The sequence below is a fragment of the Phalaenopsis equestris genome, unplaced genomic scaffold (assembly GCF_001263595.1).
Source record: "Phalaenopsis equestris unplaced genomic scaffold, ASM126359v1 Scaffold000198, whole genome shotgun sequence".
In the NCBI taxonomy this organism is placed as follows: domain Eukaryota; kingdom Viridiplantae; phylum Streptophyta; class Magnoliopsida; order Asparagales; family Orchidaceae; genus Phalaenopsis; species Phalaenopsis equestris.
The window spans coordinates 591,443-610,689 of record NW_018164640.1 but is presented as its reverse complement, the minus strand read 5'-3'; the positions used below and the strand labels follow the sequence as shown (position 1 = coordinate 610,689).

Sequence of the window (19,247 nt, the reverse complement as noted above, 5' to 3'; positions counted from 1 at the left end):
CTATAACCCGAGAACCGTCCACACTCCAAAGCTAAAATCTCTCTTGATACTTAATCAAATTAAGTGTGGTTTTTTCCTATAGCATCATCTAAGTGAGACGAACCTATCTATACAGCTAAGTGGACATGAATTGTTCATTTCTTTTACAAATGAACAAACCACGGCCAAATTAGAGATTTTCGAGCTAAAACTTTGTATAAGAGGTAAGGCCTCAATATGATTGATTGAGAAGCTTCGCCTACCTCCCACAGACCTCCCCCAAGTCTTAATTTCACCTTAATTAAATTCATTTGACTTTATTACCAACTAAATAAAACTCCTCTGCCTGAGGAACGTAACGGCTCCCTCGAATTTTCGGCGGCCTCATATCCTCGTTCGATCATCCCCCGCTCGCTCCCGCTCTCTCTAGAGTTGATCTCTCTCTCTCTCGCCTGGAACCCCCTTGCACTGAAGAACCCCCCATTCGCCTACTTGTCGTCTCCTGCATCGAAGCCCTCCGCCTCCTCTCTTCCTCGCACGACCAAACAGTTGTTCGGTTCACCATACCCCGCTAGCTCGAAACCCTCACCTCCCCCTCTCGACCGAAGATCGAAATCCTCGCCTCACCTGCTCGCTCGACCAGCTCTCCACCAAAGCCCTAACCCTCGACGCTGTTCCTCTTCCTCGTTCACGCCTCCTGATTGGTCCGAAGCCCTCTTTCTTTCCTTCTCCATTCTTCAGGCATTTGGAAGTATGAATTTTACTGCTTTATTCTTTGATTAATTTGTGAAGTACCTCGTGCAATAAGAGGTGTTCATGTGTTCTCGATTTAATTAAGAAGAATTGTCTTCTCTTATCCTCTGAGATTTGATTTATCAGCTTGGCATTTGAATGGTTCAAGATGTTTATCATGGTGTTCCTTTTTTTAAAAAAAAAAAATTTGAAAGTGCAGCGGCCTCTTTGGAGAAATCCAAAAGTCTTTTTTTGTTATTTTACTTACGAAAATCTGAAAGTCTTGGTGTTCTTTTTTAAAAAGACCTAAAAGTGTAATGGCCTCTTTGAACATTTTTGTTATTTCACTTACGAAAATCTGAAAGTCTTGGTGTTCTTTCTTGAAAATTCTGAAAATACAGTAGCCATTCGGAGGAACCTGAAAGTTATTCTGATATTTTGCTTGTAAAAATCAAAAAGTTTTGATGTTTACAATACTTTAGATCCTCTATAAAAAAAAACGTGTACATGGAGAAAACTTGATATACCTGTCACTGAAAATGCTTCATTCCTATTTCCTAAACTTGATATTTTGAATCTCAAACTTTGAGTAAATGTGCTATTACTAACCTCGTGAGAATTGACGTCCAAAAGGTAGTCCCAATAGCAGAGCAGCCTTTAGAGCTCCTTTCACAAAAGCTTCCTCATTCACTCCTTTAGCAGGAGGACTTACTTCATTTGCTTTGACAACATTATTTGATAAAACACTTTGGATTAGTTATCTTATATTGGCCTTCCACTGCTCCTACCTTTATGGATCAAATTACAATTGAGAAATCCAGATGCATATCATACCATGCCTATGTATTTACATAGCGAATAACTAAACTTCATTATCTGTTTACATGAATAACACCCCATTCAGGCTTGGATAAAAATATTGGTATTGCCTTTAACATGGTATAAAATTTTGGCGGTGATAATCTAAGAAGTTGTTCAAATTCGATTCAAGAAAAATGTGAAATGGGGGTTGTTCTTGTGCAACTTCTTCACTGTTTTGGGAGGGATTTGGGGACTTTTAAATTGCCGTCTTGGGACTGTTTTCAGGATATTTCTTTTGCTGTTTGGAGGTGTTAAAAATGTTGTGTAGTGCTGTGAATTATTGTTGAAGGTGTTAAAAATATTGTGTAGTGATGTAGGGTGCTGTGAGAGCTGTTGGAGTGCTGTGAGAACAGTTTGGAGTGCTGTTGGAGTTTAAAAAACTATTGTAGGTAGTTGTTTGAGTGTTGTGGTTGCTGTTTGGGCTCATGTTGTTGATGTTTGGGCTCATATAGATGTTGTTTGGGGTCATATAAGTGTTGTGGGAGCCTAGAAGTTGCTGTAGATAGTTGTTTGGAAGTGTAAAATGGCTGTTTGGAGTAGTTGAAAGCTGTAGATAGTTGTTTGGAAGTGTGAAATGGCTGTTTGGAGTAGTTGAGAGCTGTTTTAGAGCCCTTAAACACTGATTTTGAAACCTTTAAATACACGGTTTTGTGACTGTTTAGGGGCTGGTTTTGCTGTACTTTTTGGGCACGTTTGACAGCTTACAGGTTGCACTTCTTGGGTCTGTCTAGTGGCTTAGGGGTTGCGCTTCTTGATTCCATCTCATGACTTTTGGTCCGCACTTTTCTGAGTCTATTTGGTGACTTTTGGACCTCTCTTTTTCTTACTGAATTGGAAGAATTTTGGGCCGATCAAAACACTGCCTTGGAACAAACTGAGCACTCTTATCAAGAGTATATTTAATTACGGTTGTTGAAAGAATTGAAGCGCTTTTAGGATCGATTCACTTTTTGCTTCCCCCTTTTTTAGTTTGCTAGTTTTGGGGTGGATCGAACTTTTTTTTTCTTTTGTTTTGCTTCTTTCGCAATGGTTAAGTCAAAATGGGAGTTTCTCATTTAATTATTTGAAAAACACTTAATTAAAGGTAAAACACCATAAACCACTTCAAGCCTAAGTTAGAAGCGTAGGCTTCGTAAGTACACCCTAGGTGAAAGTCCATTTACCTAATTTTCAAATGAATGATGAAACAAGACATTTGACCTCAATCCACAAATCGATTAAAACACTAGACACGAGGATGCACCAAGATGCGGTTCACAACTTCCTTGATTAAATCAAATAGTGAAATTCCTGCAATGACTTAACATATAGTGAAACCCACTACACCGAGATTTGAGTTTGAACATTACACTCAAATCTTCCTGGCGATTCATGACATTTGTTAATGCCACATATGGATCATCAGACTAGGATAAGTTTAGGGTCTAGGTAGCGAGGGCGGTAATGACATTGCTTATGTGTGTTTAAATGAGGGATACAAAGTGAAATTATTATAATAGTATCTTCTACCTCAAGGACCTTCAGTAAGGGAGAGGAAATGACCAATAATGATATTCACCGACCCTTGGTGGGATTGTTGCCCCCGTCGCTCTTAGGTTGTCAGTAGTTCTAGCACGATTAGAGTGACTAGTCTGTAGACTACACTACTTTACAAAATATTTATAAAAATAAAACAAAATCTCTTCTACATATTAGAAAGAACTCTGCATAAAAAAGACTTAAACAACAATTTTTGCATGAAAATCAAATAATTTTTCTATGAAAATTTATAAAAGTTCATGATTGGTCATTTGGATCAAGGTTAAGGACTGTTCTCTCTAGATTGTCGGGTTGATAGCTCTTGTTCAAGATCGGGAAGCACACAGTCCAGCTCTGAGCTCCCTACTTTAAAAATCTAAAATATTTTTCTTATGATATATAGATAAATGTTACAAATTAATAATTTTTTTCTAAAATTTTCCAATTTAAACTTAACTTCTTGGAAATATAAAATAGTAAAAATATGTATTTAAAAATTTGCACAAATATAATTTATAGCTCATCAATACCTGGGAAATTTTTAGTATGCTTAATGAGATGCATATGAGTCTAAATGAGTTAAAGAATTTAAGATAATAAGTTAAAATTAATTAAATTAAAAATTGGCATTTTTAAAAACAACAGTATTGTTAAAATATTATGAAATTATTTTTCAGTTTAATTTATATCACTTTATGTGATTCTAGTAAAAATTTCTTAATATTTTATTTATCAAATCATTCAAATAAAAATTCAAATTGAATCCCTACAAATTTTATTAAGGTTAATGCTAGTTGTTAGATTTTATTTAAGAAGGAATCAACAAATATCATATCATCTTCTACATGTCTACCATAGAGATTAAAGGAGAAATCTTCTTCAGGCTTGCCTGGCCCAACTGAGAATCATAAGAATTGAAATTTTATTGAAATTCCTTCTCTTGAACCTAAAAGGGGTATAAGTGTACAATAGTTGACCTTGAATTGACTTATAATGTTCTATATTCATCAAGACGACATAGTTCCTCAAGTGTAGCTGGATTTATATTTCTTACCTCGGTGTTTGATTTTAATAGTAGGTTTGATGTCTTGATTATTAGGTGCAAGATGGAAACCATCTCCCAAATTTCTTTGAGTTAGTTTTGATTATATTGGCTACTAAACACTAACACCAAATAGATCCCTAATGGCGGTCAATAGTTTTGAGATTAGCTAGAAAAGTTGGGAAAGATTTAATACATTTTAGAGCATTTAGAATGAGAGAAAATCAAATAAGGTAGTTGATTAAACTTAATTTTTATTAACATTTTGAACATAAGCCTAGGCTATGATTAATTATTGCTAATCAACATGGTTAACAATTGGTAATTATCATTAGAGCCAACTGAAGTGTGGAGATGATTTTTGGAGACAAAATCCCATGTTAACGAAGCGTTTGTGGGCACAAACATTGGTGTAATTATATTTGATTTTTTAATCAATCTTAAGAGGGTATAACCCTAAGTTAATCATAAAGTCATGAACATTTATTGGGCTTAAGATAATATTTGGTAATTTAAATATTAAGGCTTATTTGGTTTGCTTAAGCTTATTGAGCCATTATGGGTTTAATTAGGTCAATTCATATTTTAAGAAACCAATTGACCAATTTAGGATATCAATTTATGATTTTTCTTTTTATTTATTTTGCCATAGCCATTATGCTAAATCTAACCTTTAAAATAACTTTAATTAAAAATTTATTGTAGTTTTGGAAAACTAATTTATGCTTGCCAACTCAAGTAGAGGCATTCTTTCCCTTTAATAAAGGTGATGTGAAGTTTCCCAATCTTCTCAAGGAGCAAAAAGTTGGTGGCAAAAGTAGTGGAAATCTTGAATTGATGGAGTACTTTGACATTCTTATTGGTCATTTATGAGCTAAATTATGTTAAAATATTTATATTTAGTTTTTAATCGCTAAATTAGGGCATGTTTAGGATCGCTTTTATTTTTTAAATATTTTTTTTGTGTATTTTAAGAAAATATTTTTATAATTTTAAAATAAATTAATTTATTTTTAAAACTATTGATCTTAATTCTTAGATATTTCTATTATTTCTAAAAATAACTCACCATCACCTAGAAAAATATATTTTAATACTTAATATTCAATAAAATATAATTTTACATACATACATACATACATACATACATACATACATACATACATACATACATACATACATACATACATACATACATACATACATACATACATACATACATACATACATACATACATTACAAACATGCACACATACATCCATACATACATACATACAAACATCCATACATACATACACACATACATACACACACACAGACATACATACATACAGACACACAGACAGACAGACAGACAGACAGACAGACACAGACACACACACAGACACACACACACACACACACACACACACACACACACACACACACCCACACAACCCTCCGTATATATATATATATATTCAAATCATTATAGACTAAAAATAAAATATATAATATCTTTCGCTGAAACATTTCATGTTGTGCTTCTTTTCGACAAAAATAGTACCAGCAATGGGCTGAGCTTTTAACCTTTCATGGCAGGATGGTGGGACGAGGGACGAGGGGCGAGGGACGATGGGGCGAAGCTGCTTCGCTGGTGGTCTGCCAGATTGTTCCAATGCCCGTTCTGCAGCCAATGGCAGGAAACATGTTGGGGGTTTCCTCCACTGCATTGCAACTTCTTGAATAAAGGAGCCATAACTTGACCTAATGCATTTCCAGGAATCACGAGCCAGAATTAAAGACGCATCCATGGGAATCTCCACGAAAGAGAGAGGTAGATGGTGGAAGCACGGAGGACTGAAGCTGTTCCGCTGCTGTAAGCACAGAGAAATGAAGCAGAAATGTCCGGCAGTTTCTGGTGTTGGTTTCTCTCGTTTTTCATGCTTTCTGGATGAAAAACGTTGCTTAGGGTTTTGTGGGATTGTTTGTGAAAGCGATATATGTGGGGAATGGTGGACGATTCCAGCAATCATGCTGCCGGAGGGTGTCGCAAGCGAGGTGATGCTTGTGGGAATTCTTTGCTCTTTCTGTTTTCCATTATTATGATTTTTCTAACGGATTGTTTGCTAAATCGTTATTTTTTGGGTATGGAAGCGCCTTGCTTTCACTATTTGGGCAATTCAGTTAATTTAATTTAATGCAGGTATCTATTGGTAGATTCTGAATGGTTACAGAGTCCTTTTCGAGTTTGGAATTGATTTTAGATGAATTAGTTTGTTCAGACTCATATAAGTTGTTGGCAAATGGTCAGTATGGAAACAAAAATTTGAACCGCTGTTTTGAAAATCTCTACTATGTACCTATTTTGGTGTTTTTAGACTTTTGTCGGTCTCCATCCTCATTGTATTTCATGGCTATCTATTCATTCACATCTGAATTTGAGAACGTAGCTTATCTGTTGCAATTAGTCTAACTTTTAGTTAAACTCTTACATGAAGACAAATATTTTTTTTGTTGTAGCATTGGCCGGCATTAGAAGTTATCATCAAATGACTAGAGAGTTCTAAGCTAATAGAATTATGCTAAGATCAGCATTAATTTTGTATTTTTTTTTTTGTTTAAGCAAAATAAATACATAAATAGTATCTCTTGGATTGGTTATCGATATTGCTTACAAAGGATATTCCAAGTGAGCTATTTTGATATATGCAATATTTATATGTGATATGATTCTAAAAGATGAAATTTTGCTAAAATAAATGAAAAGTTATACACTAGTAGAATTAAAATAAAATGAACTCATAATTTGCAAAACATAGAGAAAACTTATGATATGCAATATTAGTTTGTGTAAATTAAAAAATAGCCATCAATTTTGTTGAAGATTATGTAATATCTAGGTAGTATTTGTTTAATTTTTTTTGAATCAATTATATAAACGAATGAAGATATAGATTAGGACATAATTTTTTGGTTAATGGTATGTGGTTAAAATAAAAATTTATTTCATTTGTACTTCACGATTAGAGAAGATCATGGGAACTTAAAAGAAAATTTTATAAAGTTACAATTCTAGGCTATATGGACATAAGTTTTGAAAATAATGACATTTGCAGCCAAATTTCATATGGCATGTAAAATGTTTGCTAAAACAATGATAGATAGAGAAATGATCAAAGAAGAGGGATGAGGAGACTAACAATATTGAAGATAAAATAGTTAAAAATGGATTGAGAAGATAAATTAATGTAGAGAATTTGGAAAAAAAAATGGATAGAATAAAATTAACATGATTATAAATTATGCAAGATATTGCACAAAATAGGCAAAGCTCCTCATGTAACTCTCAACAAAATCACCATGGACAATCCTAATTTTGAATAGGAAAAGATTTTAGAGTTTATTTTATCTGATAAATAATCATAAAAAATAGTTAAAGCCCATAAAAAAATTGAAATCTATTTATTTTTTTAGTTTTAAGGTGTTACACCAAACCACATACCACAACCTAACCCAATTATTTTGAGGAGTAGACAATGTTTTGCTAGGACATCAACCCTAGTGTCACACCACACTTAACTTGATTTTGGTGAAAAATAGGCTAGGTTTGAATAGGACATCACCCACAGGTATTGTACCACAAATCAAACACTCAATTGTGATGAAAAGTGGGCACGGTTAACTAGGTTTAAAAATACAATCATATTTGCTACATGAAATTGTGGGATTTGAATGATAAAACTTGTGGATTGATGGGTATAATTATTAGAAGAAAATGAAATATTACTTAATTTTAAAAAACAAAATGAAAAGAGGAAAAATCATGGACATTAATAGTAGGAATCGGGTATAATGGCTAGAGAGGTCAACATAAAATTCTTAAGGTGAATAAGGATGATAATTGGGTAGTTTCTATTATTATTCAAAGAAAGCATTATAAATGGTCCATGCTCCTTAAGTTGGATTAGGAGATTATTATAAAATTTAATTTTCAGAAGCAATAGGTGACCTGCTATAATATATACTTGATGAAGAATGGATGGTTATTAAGGGTGCATTAAATGAATATGTTAGCTCTAGTAAGATGGCTCATGAGAGGATATACGTTGGGTATGAAATATGAGATAGATATGTAATGAGAGAAGTTACGAGTTTGTAATAGCATATGATCTTACACTAGTGAAAGTATATTTTAAAGCACAAGAATAACACTTAATTGCTTAAAAAGTAGGAACATCAAATCACATTAATTTTTTTTATTTGGAAAAAAATATATTTATATTTTTTAATGAAAATTCATAGTGCCAACTTCAAAAAGGTCATGATAAGGTTAATAATGATGCTGATGGTTTCATATTACTCTTTATAAGAATGATTGTTAAATGAGTAGTCATCATGTGCCCAAATAGTCAGGGATAATGCAAGCAATGATGATAATAATAATAATTGAAAATCATCTTCCAAATCAAGTGGTAGGTGATGTTCTTTAGCCTTTTAGATGAATTTAATTTGTGTTCATCATATGTTGAAATATCTTGTTTTACCATAAACCTTCATTTGGCTTTGGCCTTAGCCTTCAACGTATCCCTGTTGAACCTTGACTTTTGCTCTTCAGTGACAAAATACAGGATTGATTAATTAGAGATTGATGTGTATATCCTTAATTCATTTTACTCCTTCATTAAACCATTTAATTCAGTTAAAAACGTATGTGGTCAGAGCAAGGATATGCAAATATATTCTTATTAAGATTTATTTTCAGATTGGTAATCAAAAGTATGGATACTTAGATGACTTTAGTGTATAACTTGCGCACTTTATGAGTGAAAACCATGTTTATCTAATTAGTAATAAGTTCTCTAAAATGATGAAATATATTCAAAAAAATAATGGGAGATGATAAATATAATTCAGTCTCTTAAGCTTCAAGTTCTAACGATGTGATTGATGGCTTTTTATCAATTATTTTGGTTGATATATTTTCAGTTTTTCACTATGAAATCTTGAAATATATTAATATATGGGAGTAGAATATGTAGACACTATTTAGATTTTCTTAATTTAGAAATTGTATTTTTTTTTCCATTCTTTTTGGATATAGAAAATGGAGTTTTTTTTTAAATATATTTATACATGAGTTTTATGTGTTTGATATATCAATTTGCTAATCCAATGATGGCCTTGAGCTTGGACCGGTAACGCCAACCTTTTTTGAATTTTGATAACTTACTTCCCCAACCTTTTTTGTTGGTATTGCATGAAATATTAAGCCATATGGATCCAGTGGATTCGCAGCCTTGGTACTGGAAGAAATCCCATCATTTCTCACGTTTTGTGACCTGACACATTTAAGTTATGCAATGGATTTAAGCAATGTTTAGATGTATAGAATGAAATGGAAGGCTATTTTATTAATATTGAATAGATTACCAGAGGTTCATGCACAAAAGTGCAAAACACAAATCAAGTATTTCAAAGCATCTGAGGAGAACTTAAATTTACTCTTCATTGCTGTTGATTCACTTTCTGTCATCGTTGTTTAACTTTATTTATGTTATGTCGCTACTTTTGTTTTTGTAGTTCCCAAATGGAAATTCAAAATGAAACTTAATTTTATCACTATTGATTATTCGACTAATTATGTGATTATGAGAATGTTTTGTTTCTTATGCCTTACTTTCACCTAGGAAGGTGTGCGTCAAACGTAAGCTGCAATTCTCTTGTTTTGTTGGTTTTGCTTTTTGTATTCTGCTGATAGTATTCAATATATCAATCTTAATGACTAATTAACGCTTGCGTATTACTTGTTTTAATGCAAATGCTGGTTTTTCTATGCAATAACTATCTGGGAAATATATTTGGAAAATTTACATGCCTAGCACACAATTCTTATGTATTTATTTATCTCACACCTGAACCCTCATATTTACATACATAGCATTTGGCACTTTAAACCTATGCATGAAAATGTGCATTTCACTTTTAAAAAATTATAATAGTGCTATTTTTTATGTAATATTAAAGATTTGAGTGCTATGTTTGTAAATATAAAATTTTAGGTATGAGATATGTAAATACATTAGAATTGTGTGTTATGTATGTAACCCCAATATACTTTAATGAGAAAATCTTACGGAAAGTACTATTTTCTAAAGTGAATTGAGTTAATTAGAGCTAGTGTTCCTGGGTTCTTTATTGCTTTTCAATAGCATCTTTCGTGTGATCTTAAACAATAAATATTCAGATTTACAGGGATTTATTAACATTCCTTGGCCAGGTATGGCATCCTTTAAACTGCAGGGAGAGCTGTCTTCTACATATAGATTTTATTTAACTGCAAGTAAGCAATTTTGCAGCCATTTGCAGCTTCCAATAAAATCATTAAGAAAATATCCTATATTGCTCGCAAAGTTACATGAGGAAGATGATCCTGAATGCAATAGTTGGAAGATGTATGCATTCTATGATACTCTAAATGCAGTTAATAAAACCTTGACAATGAATCCATATGAGGGAAATGTTTATGCTCAACCTGATAAATCAGGTCGTGGATCAGCTGAAGTTTCAGAATTGATGCCCTCTAATGGGTATTGTTTTTCTGAACTCCCAATAAATCATTTAGGGAGCGTTCTGGAGAAGTTGAAAGCTGTACATCTACATTTATTAGCTGCTGAACACTGGAATGCTTCACATCTTAAGCTATGTCACAGGTACTTGATTTGAACTTGCACGTTTATTCTACCTGTTAAAATTCTCAAAAGTTGAACTAGTTGTGGAAGTTATATCTTGTATGTTTTAACTTTAACTACAGAGATTACCTTGTGAGTGCAACAAACTTGACCCATTACTTGGCCTTAAAGTGTCTCCACCTTCAGCAACTTCAGGAAGACCTCTCTTCCATTGGCCTGGTAACCCTGGAATATATAAACCCCCATGTTCTTGCTAGTATTGGCACAAGCATCCAGATACTGGATCGTCTGTCATCTAATACTCTTGATAGCAATGATTCTGCAACCTATTTGGATAGGAATGGTTATAGTGCTTCACAGAAAAGTGAAAATGTGGTAAATTTGGCCATTAGTACCATGAAAAAAAGGGTATATATTCATACTGCAGCATTGTTTGGTGAATGTTTAGAAAAGAGAAGTGGACGAATCATGGTAACTGTTGGGGAAGAAGTAGTAAAAAATGAAATGCTTATAAATAATCTTCTCAAAGCTGGGGTTAATGTAGTTCGCATCAACTGTGCACATGATGGCCCAAGTGTTTGGAGTGAGATAATCAGAATTGTGAAACACAGCTCCCACTTGTTGGAAAAGCCATGTCGCATTCTAATGGACCTTGCTGGTCCAAAGCTCAGAACTGGTTTAGTGAAAACGCATTCAAATATAGTAAAACTGTCCCCAAAGAAGGATTCTTATGGCAATGTGGTCTTCCCAGCTCAAGTTTGGCTTTGCTTTGATGGCAGTAATCCTCCTGTTGATCTATCTACTAACTCAGTTATTTGGATACAGAAGAGATTCTTTGATAAGCTTAGAATGGGTGATTATGTGAACTTCGTTGATGTTAGAGGTAGAAAGCGGTTTTTAAAAGTGTTGAAAAGGTCTACTTTGTCTGCTGAGTACGGTTGCATTGCAGAGTGTTTGCAAACTGCGTATATTAAAGTGGACACAGAATTTTCTGTGAAGAAAAGGAAAAGAGAATTTTTTGGGCTGGTGGTAAAGGTTTTAGCTAGTGAGCGATTTGTTAAGTTAAAAGTAGGAGATCTGCTTACTATTTTTAGAAGTTCTTCCTCTTATCTTAATGAATTGGGAAGCACAACAGTGGCTTCAACAAAAATAACATCTTCTTCTGATCATTTTTTCGAGTCTGTCAAAGTAGGTGAGCCCATTTTATTTGATGATGGAAAGATTTTGGGGAAAATACATGAAGTGAATGCTAATTGGGCAAGAATTGTGGTAACTCATGCTAGATCCAAGGGTTCTAAGCTTGGTTCAGGTAAATCCATTAACATTCCTAAGAGCAAAATACAGCTTAAAGGCTTGACACCAAAAGATCTCACCGATCTTGACTTTGTTAGTGCTAATGCTGATATGGTTGGCATTTCATTTATTCGGAATGTTAATGACATAGTCATTGTTCAACATGAGTTAGAGAAACGAAATCTAACAAAATTGGGGATTGTGCTGAAGATTGAAACTAAAGATGGTTTACAGAGGCTACCTTCATTGTTGTTTCAGGCAATGCAAACCTCAAATCCTCTGGGGGTTATGATTGCTAGAGGGGACCTCATGGTGGAATGTGGATGGGATCAGTTGGGTGACATACAAGAGCAGATCTTGTCCATCTGCAGTGCTGCACACATTCCTGTTATTTGGGCAACCCAGGTTCTTGACTCCCTTGTCAAATTTGGCTTTCCTACCAGAGCTGAAATCACAGATGTGTTTAAAGCTATGGGGTAATATTGTTTTGAATTTATTTAAGATCATTATTTGATAAATACTTTTTTAGCATAACAATAATAATGTTTTAATGTGCAAACTCTGCAGGGCAAGTTGTATTATGTTGAACAAAGGTGACAATATTGTACAAGCTGTCACAGCTTTGAATTCACTTCTAAGTAATAGATCTAGTGGTAAGCGATGATACCCAATTCCATGTACTTATTTGGTAAGATGGCCACAGACTTATCTTGCAAACTCAATTTTCTCTGTATCAAGTTCATTAGTATATGTATATAAAATAGATTTAGATGTCCTTAAGATTAACCTACTTTGCTCTTCCTGAATCGGTATTTTTTTGTTCATACACTGCAGTTGCTGTATTAGAAAGTTATATGCTCAAAGAAGCGAGTAAAACTCAAATTGGATCAATTAAGTTGATTTCCTATAATCGATTACCCTAAAAACTTTAAGCTTATGTGCTCTTGCTAATTAAATTTGTGACTGTTGATTTTGAGACCTTGAGCTCCAATGATATTTTGTATTCTGTCATCTTCAGCAAAAACTTATTTTGTACTTGAATCTTGGCGCAGGGCAAAAAACGTATTTAGGTCAGTGAAATTATTTACACATTTAAAGTTGTTGTCAACCCAAATGAAGCCCATGCTCAAATTCTACTTCTGCCTCATCATAGTATTGATGAATGATGGAGAGAGAGGCATAATTTTTGTAGACATGTTAAGAAATGATGAAACATAATTAGAGGTTGCCCCTTTTTGAAAATTTACTATTCTTTATCTATAGTTTCTTATGATGCAAATTCCCATGACAAATTATCTCTCAGCTAAGCAAGAAGATTTTCTATTAAGGCTAGTTTTGTAGGCTTGTAAACGGATTATTTTATTTAATGTCATTACAAATGAAAGAAATGAGATGAATTCCTCATAAGTTTGATGGAACTTGATTTGGGGGGATGATGATAAGTCTTATCAAAATTCAATGATTTAGTCAAGCTCATGCATATTTAATCAGTTGAGATAGTCTAATCAATCATACTTGAATACTTTATTGATATTCATATTTTACTTCATTCAAAGAAACTTTATAGTTTAGGGGTTGAAGCATACTAAGGTGCAAATTTCAAGCCTATATTAGGAAGATTCACAAGCTTGGATTTAAGCTATTAGGAAACAAATTTGTCTTTTATCTCTGTTGCGTGTGGGAAAATTCGTAAAGATAGAGTGATATATCAACATCTTAGCATTGTACAAAAATTTAACATACACAGATAAAAGAAGAGATAATAGAGGAGACACCAAATCATTTTACTTGGAAACCTCTAAAAGGGGAAAACCACTGGGTCCAACCCAGTTGAAATGGTTCTACTATACAGATGAAGTTCTAGTATTTTTTATATCCTTGAACATAATAAAATAATATTACAAGAGTCGGAGTTATCAAGTTGACTTTCAGTACTAAATGAGTGGCAGAAATGTGGAAAAAGTGGTCATGACCTAGTTGTTGCAATGGAGGACCACCTGCGGGGGCCATGTGATGAAGATTGGATGTCAATGTCACTAGTTGTCGATGGGGGTCGGGCAATGGTGGTTTAGCTGCAGCGACGACGACCACCGAGCACTGGTGATTCAATGATGGCAGTTCAACAAAGGCGATGTTGACGTCAGTTGGGTGATGGTGGCCTGGTGATAGCAGTAATGACAACAAAGCGATAATGGTCCGATGGTGGTGGTGGTTGGGTGACGGTGATTTATGTAGAGGTTATATAATAGGGATGAAATTCGTAGTGGCTTCTTATGTGGAGTCGTACATTACATCAAATATCATGAGTGTACGGTTGGCTAGTAGGTAAGAATCCCCTTTTTTTTAATATTTATAATCATTACAACCATCATTGGAGACTTGATGGATAGAAACCATCATATGAGGATGGATCTTAGTCCTAAAGCTCATCCAGTTAGTCTTGGTTCTTCTTTCTTTTATCAATCATTGGCTTTTTTAGCTATTGAGGACTTTTCTCAGCCTGTAAGGTTGAAGCTTTCTCAAAGGGAGGATGTGGCAAGATACCAAACCAAACAATGGATCATAGAAAATCTAACCAGACAAAAAAATAAACATTTTATATTGTTTGGATTTGCCTAACTAACTGATTGAAACCCTTTCACAATTTAAATAAGCTTTTCTATACCAATTCACATAAAAATTGATTACATTAATAAAATTATAAATTTACCCTAAGTTAACATTAAAATAAAACTCAATTAAATAAAATTATTGAAATTTAAGAATTGAATTGAATCAAATAAGTGAAGAGTACATTAATAGATATATATTGAATTTTAATTGTTTTGAATTTAATTTAAGATAGTTTGTTATTTTCTTCAAAAATTACAAAATTACCTTCATTACTTTATGAACTACATATAACTCAAAATCACTAAAATTTAAAATGAAACTCTTAAATGAAACATAAATAATAAAAAAAAAATTCAAAAAATTATAAATTTAAAATAGGTTTCGAGTAGATTTGTAAGTTTATTTGAATTTATAAAAAATACCCGAATTACCTTTTCACTCATTACATAAAAAAATAAAAGTGATGAGACCCAAATAAGTGAGCTAAATTGTTAAGCAACTGAATATAAACCTTTAAAAATGTTTCCAACTTAGGGAGAAGAGGTTGAAGTATAAATATGATATTTACAAATATACCTTTTCTGGTAAAATTTGAATAACTTTCTTTATAAAGCTCCAAATTGAATAAAGTCTTCAACCATAAGTTAATTAATTTGAAAGGAGTTAAAAAATATATAATTCCTTCTGATTTATTACTTTTTAATATTTTTTTTGTTAATAAACCTATTAATAAGTTTAATAATTCATGAAAATTTAAAATGAATTTGAAATAATTTAGAAAATTTTGAGGTTGTTTGGAATCATATTCCAAACATTTCAGTAAAATTTCAAGTGTTTTAGAGATCATTCAGATTATTATGAAATTTTGAATAAAATTATTTATAATAAATTAAATAAGACACAAAAATTACAAAACTTTAACATTAATCTTTTCAACTTAATATACATCTATAAAAATTATTTTACATTATTTTGAAGTTATTTAAGTCAAAATATTTGAAACTCTAAAAATTACAAAACGTTTCAACAAAATAATCCATAAAAATTCACAAAACAATCATAATTTTTAAAAAAAATGTAATAATTGAGTTTATAAGAATCATATTCACTTTCCTAGTTGATTTATGAGATCTTATAAGCTCTAATAATATTAAACATTGATATATACCTTAAAAAATCATATAAATAAGTTATATATATATATATATATAAATACTTTTTAGACGACATAACTCATGGTTGCTGACAAAAGTCTTCAGGTCTAAACAGATGTAACTAACTCTTTAGGCTTAATATATCTAAAACTAACAGTATTACCGCCACGAAGGAACCATAGAATCTTGACAGGTGTTACATTAAATAAAATAAAATTAGTTTTCATTAAATATTTCAATAATCACTTTTGTCATGACAAACCCTAACTTAATTGTGTTTCACAAGATTACTATAAGTAAATAATAAGAACCTAGGATAGGCCTTTCAAGGCATGGTTTTGTTCTTTTCTTGAGTTATTTTCTTAATAGAGTTAGGTGGTGTTATGATTAGTTAACTATCAACATCTGAGATTTTCAAAAGAAGACGAGACACGAAACGAAGAATAAAACCTTAACTAAACCCTCAACGTTATCTCCGATGGTGGTGGTTAATATAGGTCATAACATTTTAGGTTTTTGAGGTTGTTCGTCTGGTACAACGTAAATATTTACACTTTTTTAGGCTTTTGTATGATTGTATGTTGTGCAATATATGTCAAAACCTTTAAGATTCTTTTGTTTGGTACAAAGTAAATACTCACACTTTCTTAGGCTTTTGTATGATTGTATGACATGCAAAATAAGTCCTGAATTTCTAAATAAATTGCAGGATTGAAACATCAATTAACTCTTCTTTCAAATATATAAAGTCAAATAATAGATTAGTTTGAGATGTCACTGAGGCTTCCTCGGTATCTTTGACATCTCATACTTTTTATTTCTTTGAGTTCCATAAATAACTGTTTCACATTGAGTTTTTCATATTTGATTTTCCTACAATCAATCGTGGAAAATAAACTTTGAATTCTTGAAGAGATAACCTCAATCTTAATTGAGAGTTTTCTTAAATAATTTGGGTCGCTTAAGATATAATTAACTATATGAGCTTGTACCTATAGAAAATCAGTAACTCATATTATTTAAATCCTAGCTAATCTTCAAATTAGGTAGAAGAAGGTTTTGTTGGTATTTTCACGGACCAAACAAATATCATAGATTTCTTATTTTGAATAATTGAATCCATTATTAAGTGATATTCTAATCTTTCCAGATGACATGTTGCTTATAATTTTATGTTCGATTATTTAAACAATCAAATATTTGAAATGTGTTCGTTTTTATTTTCAAATCAAACTATTTTTCAAAAATCAAAATTTTTTCAAAAAATAAAAATAAAATCAACAATAATTACGCCGCTAATGTGGCTTAGCCACGCCATGACTCTGGCGTGACCACGCTGATTTCAGGCATAGTCATGCATCTCTTAAGGAAAATCAAGGCTTGAACCCTTTGGTCTGGAGTTTCGGGCATGGTCACGCCATGCCTACAACTCAACTAGCCGTAATTTGACTTTTTCCTCCCCCTTTCTTGGCTACTTCCCCATTCATTATCATTAGTTTGGGAGGTCAAATGGGAGTGTGACATGTGGCATCCAACTCCCAAGGATTCTATGGGTGAATGACATGTGGAATTTCCATCATATTTTAAGCACCGGAGAGAAATTTCCCTCCAATTTGATTGGCCTTTTGGTCTGGTAAGTGGCCAATCCGAAATTAGGGGAGGAGGGCTCATATTTTTAGTTGGAGAGTTGATCTAGAGTTGAAGGGAGAAGCTTGAGAGCAAGGAAGCCTTCTTTCTTCTTCATTTTTTCATCCACTTTTCTTCTCTTCTTCATCTTTAGTGAGAAGACCATCTTCTTTTTCCTCTACTAAGTCTCTTAGAGAAGAAGGTAAGAGTGAGCGGTATTCTTGATGAAGAGCTCCTTGGAACCAAAGAGTCTCCTCATTTGGAAGGAGAGCTTCAACTTACATTGGAGAAGGCCTTATCTCCTCATTCGGAAGGAGAGCTTCTCCTACTTTAAGAAGACTTCATCCCTCCCTAAAAGGAGAGCTTCATCTGGTACGTGAAAAAGGAAGGAGGCAATCTTCTCTCCTCCCTTGGGAGAGTTTCGCCTACACCTCCACGACGAGGGACTTCTTCAACAGCCAAGTTGGTGAACTGTTTAAACCTTTGCATTTTCTTTTCTAACCAGCCCTAGGAATAGACTTTGCTAGGTTGTTGTGGGTTTTGGTCACCCACACGAGGCAAGTTGGCTGGCCAACACTAGTCACCACGGTCATACGCCTTTTGATTGACCAACTTTGTGATGTCGCCGTAGGTTTTTGGTCGCCTATGCTAGGCAAGTTGGCAAAGCGGCACTAGTTAGTAGAGCGATCAAAAAAGCTCACTTGTTTGCGAACAGTTCGTGTTCGACTCGTCAGAGAGTTCGTGTTTGATTCGTTCGATAAGTAAACGAGACGAACACGAATAATTTTTGTTCGTTCGGTTTATAAACGAACCAAACACGAACAATCATTTTTTCGATCGTGTTCGAATCGTTATTGTTCGAAATATAAAATAATTTAAAATGATTATATATAAAAAATTATCATTTTTTAAAAATAATTATATACTCTAAAAATTTATCATATTTTAAAAAATTAAATCTTATAAATTATAATCAGATCTCCAGGTTCACCTCTTAGCTTATATTAAATTATATAATTTCGTATTTATCTTCAAGTTCGTCTCTTAGCTTAAATTTTCTTATATTTCTTTTAGATTTATTTAGTTTCTTTGAGTCAAACCTAGTTTTTGGGAGTGAAATCTGGCATATTGCCTCTAAATCTAATTTTTTTATGGATGAGATATGATATTATAGTTTTATTGTGAGATGTGATTCGACTATTTTGCATTTGTGTTGTGATTCATTCAGGTTTAAGCATTAATTTCATATTAGTTTAAGCTTTTGAAAGATTTCGAACAATTCGAACAATACGAACAAATTTTTAAAATTTCGAATAATTCAAACAATTCGAATAATTTGAACAATTCGAACATTTCAAACATTTCAATCATTTCAAACATATTTCAAACAAATAAAATCGAATACAAATGGTAACTTTACGAACAATTTCAAACACGAGTCTATTTCAAACACACGTAATTTCAAACAAACCGAACACGAACACGAACACGAGCTTTGTTTGTTCGTGTTCGATTTGTTTACACCCCTACTAGTCAGCACGACCATATGTCTATTGATTGACTAATTGTTTCCTAGAGGAGACCCTAGGTTAGGAATCACATTCATGGCCAATCCCATGTGAAGCCGAGTGACTTCCTGTTGCAAGTTTTAGACCTAAATCCTAGTGGGTTGAAATACCAATTTCCCACAACTGTAGTGTTATCCGATCTTCTGTGGAGGGATCAGAACATTGCACTTGCAAAATGAGAAAAGCTTT

The 19,247-nt window shown here is 33.0% G+C and overlaps 1 protein-coding gene across 4 annotated transcripts; it reads left to right on the top strand.

Annotated features, from left to right (window-relative positions):
• Nucleotides 1-353: 353 nt before the first annotated feature.
• LOC110022612 (plastidial pyruvate kinase 4, chloroplastic) lies at nt 354-12,968 on the top strand. 4 transcript variants are annotated; one of them, XM_020721655.1, is made up of 6 exons: nt 354-683; nt 5,715-5,822; nt 5,895-6,173; nt 10,416-10,825; nt 10,927-12,573; nt 12,665-12,968. In XM_020721655.1, the coding sequence occupies exons 2-6, from the start codon at nt 5,748-5,750 to the stop codon at nt 12,759-12,761; spliced, it is 2,508 nt and encodes an 835-aa protein (XP_020577314.1). In that variant the 5' UTR covers nt 354-683; nt 5,715-5,747; the 3' UTR covers nt 12,762-12,968. The 4 variants fall into 4 exon arrangements, with proteins under 4 accessions (XP_020577314.1, XP_020577313.1, XP_020577315.1 ...); XM_020721654.1 differs by having other exon boundaries at nt 354-730; XM_020721656.1 differs by lacking the exons at nt 354-683; nt 5,715-5,822 and having other exon boundaries at nt 6,099-6,182; nt 10,393-10,825.
• The last annotated feature ends 6,279 nt before the right edge of the window (nt 12,969-19,247 follow it).

What these genes read in the sequence shown, in the direction of transcription:
- LOC110022612 (XM_020721655.1), top strand. Translation starts at nt 5,748, where the DNA reads ATGGGGCGAAGCTGCTTCGCTGGTGGTCTGCCAGATTGTTCCAATGCC. An exon ending in CGGAGGGTGTCGCAAGCGAG is followed by an intron (nt 6,174 to 10,415) that starts GTGATGCTTGTG and finishes TTTAAACTGCAG; the next exon opens with GGAGAGCTGTCTTCTACATA. An exon ending in GATGTGTTTAAAGCTATGGG is followed by an intron (nt 12,574 to 12,664) that starts GTAATATTGTTT and finishes CAAACTCTGCAG; the next exon opens with GGCAAGTTGTATTATGTTGA.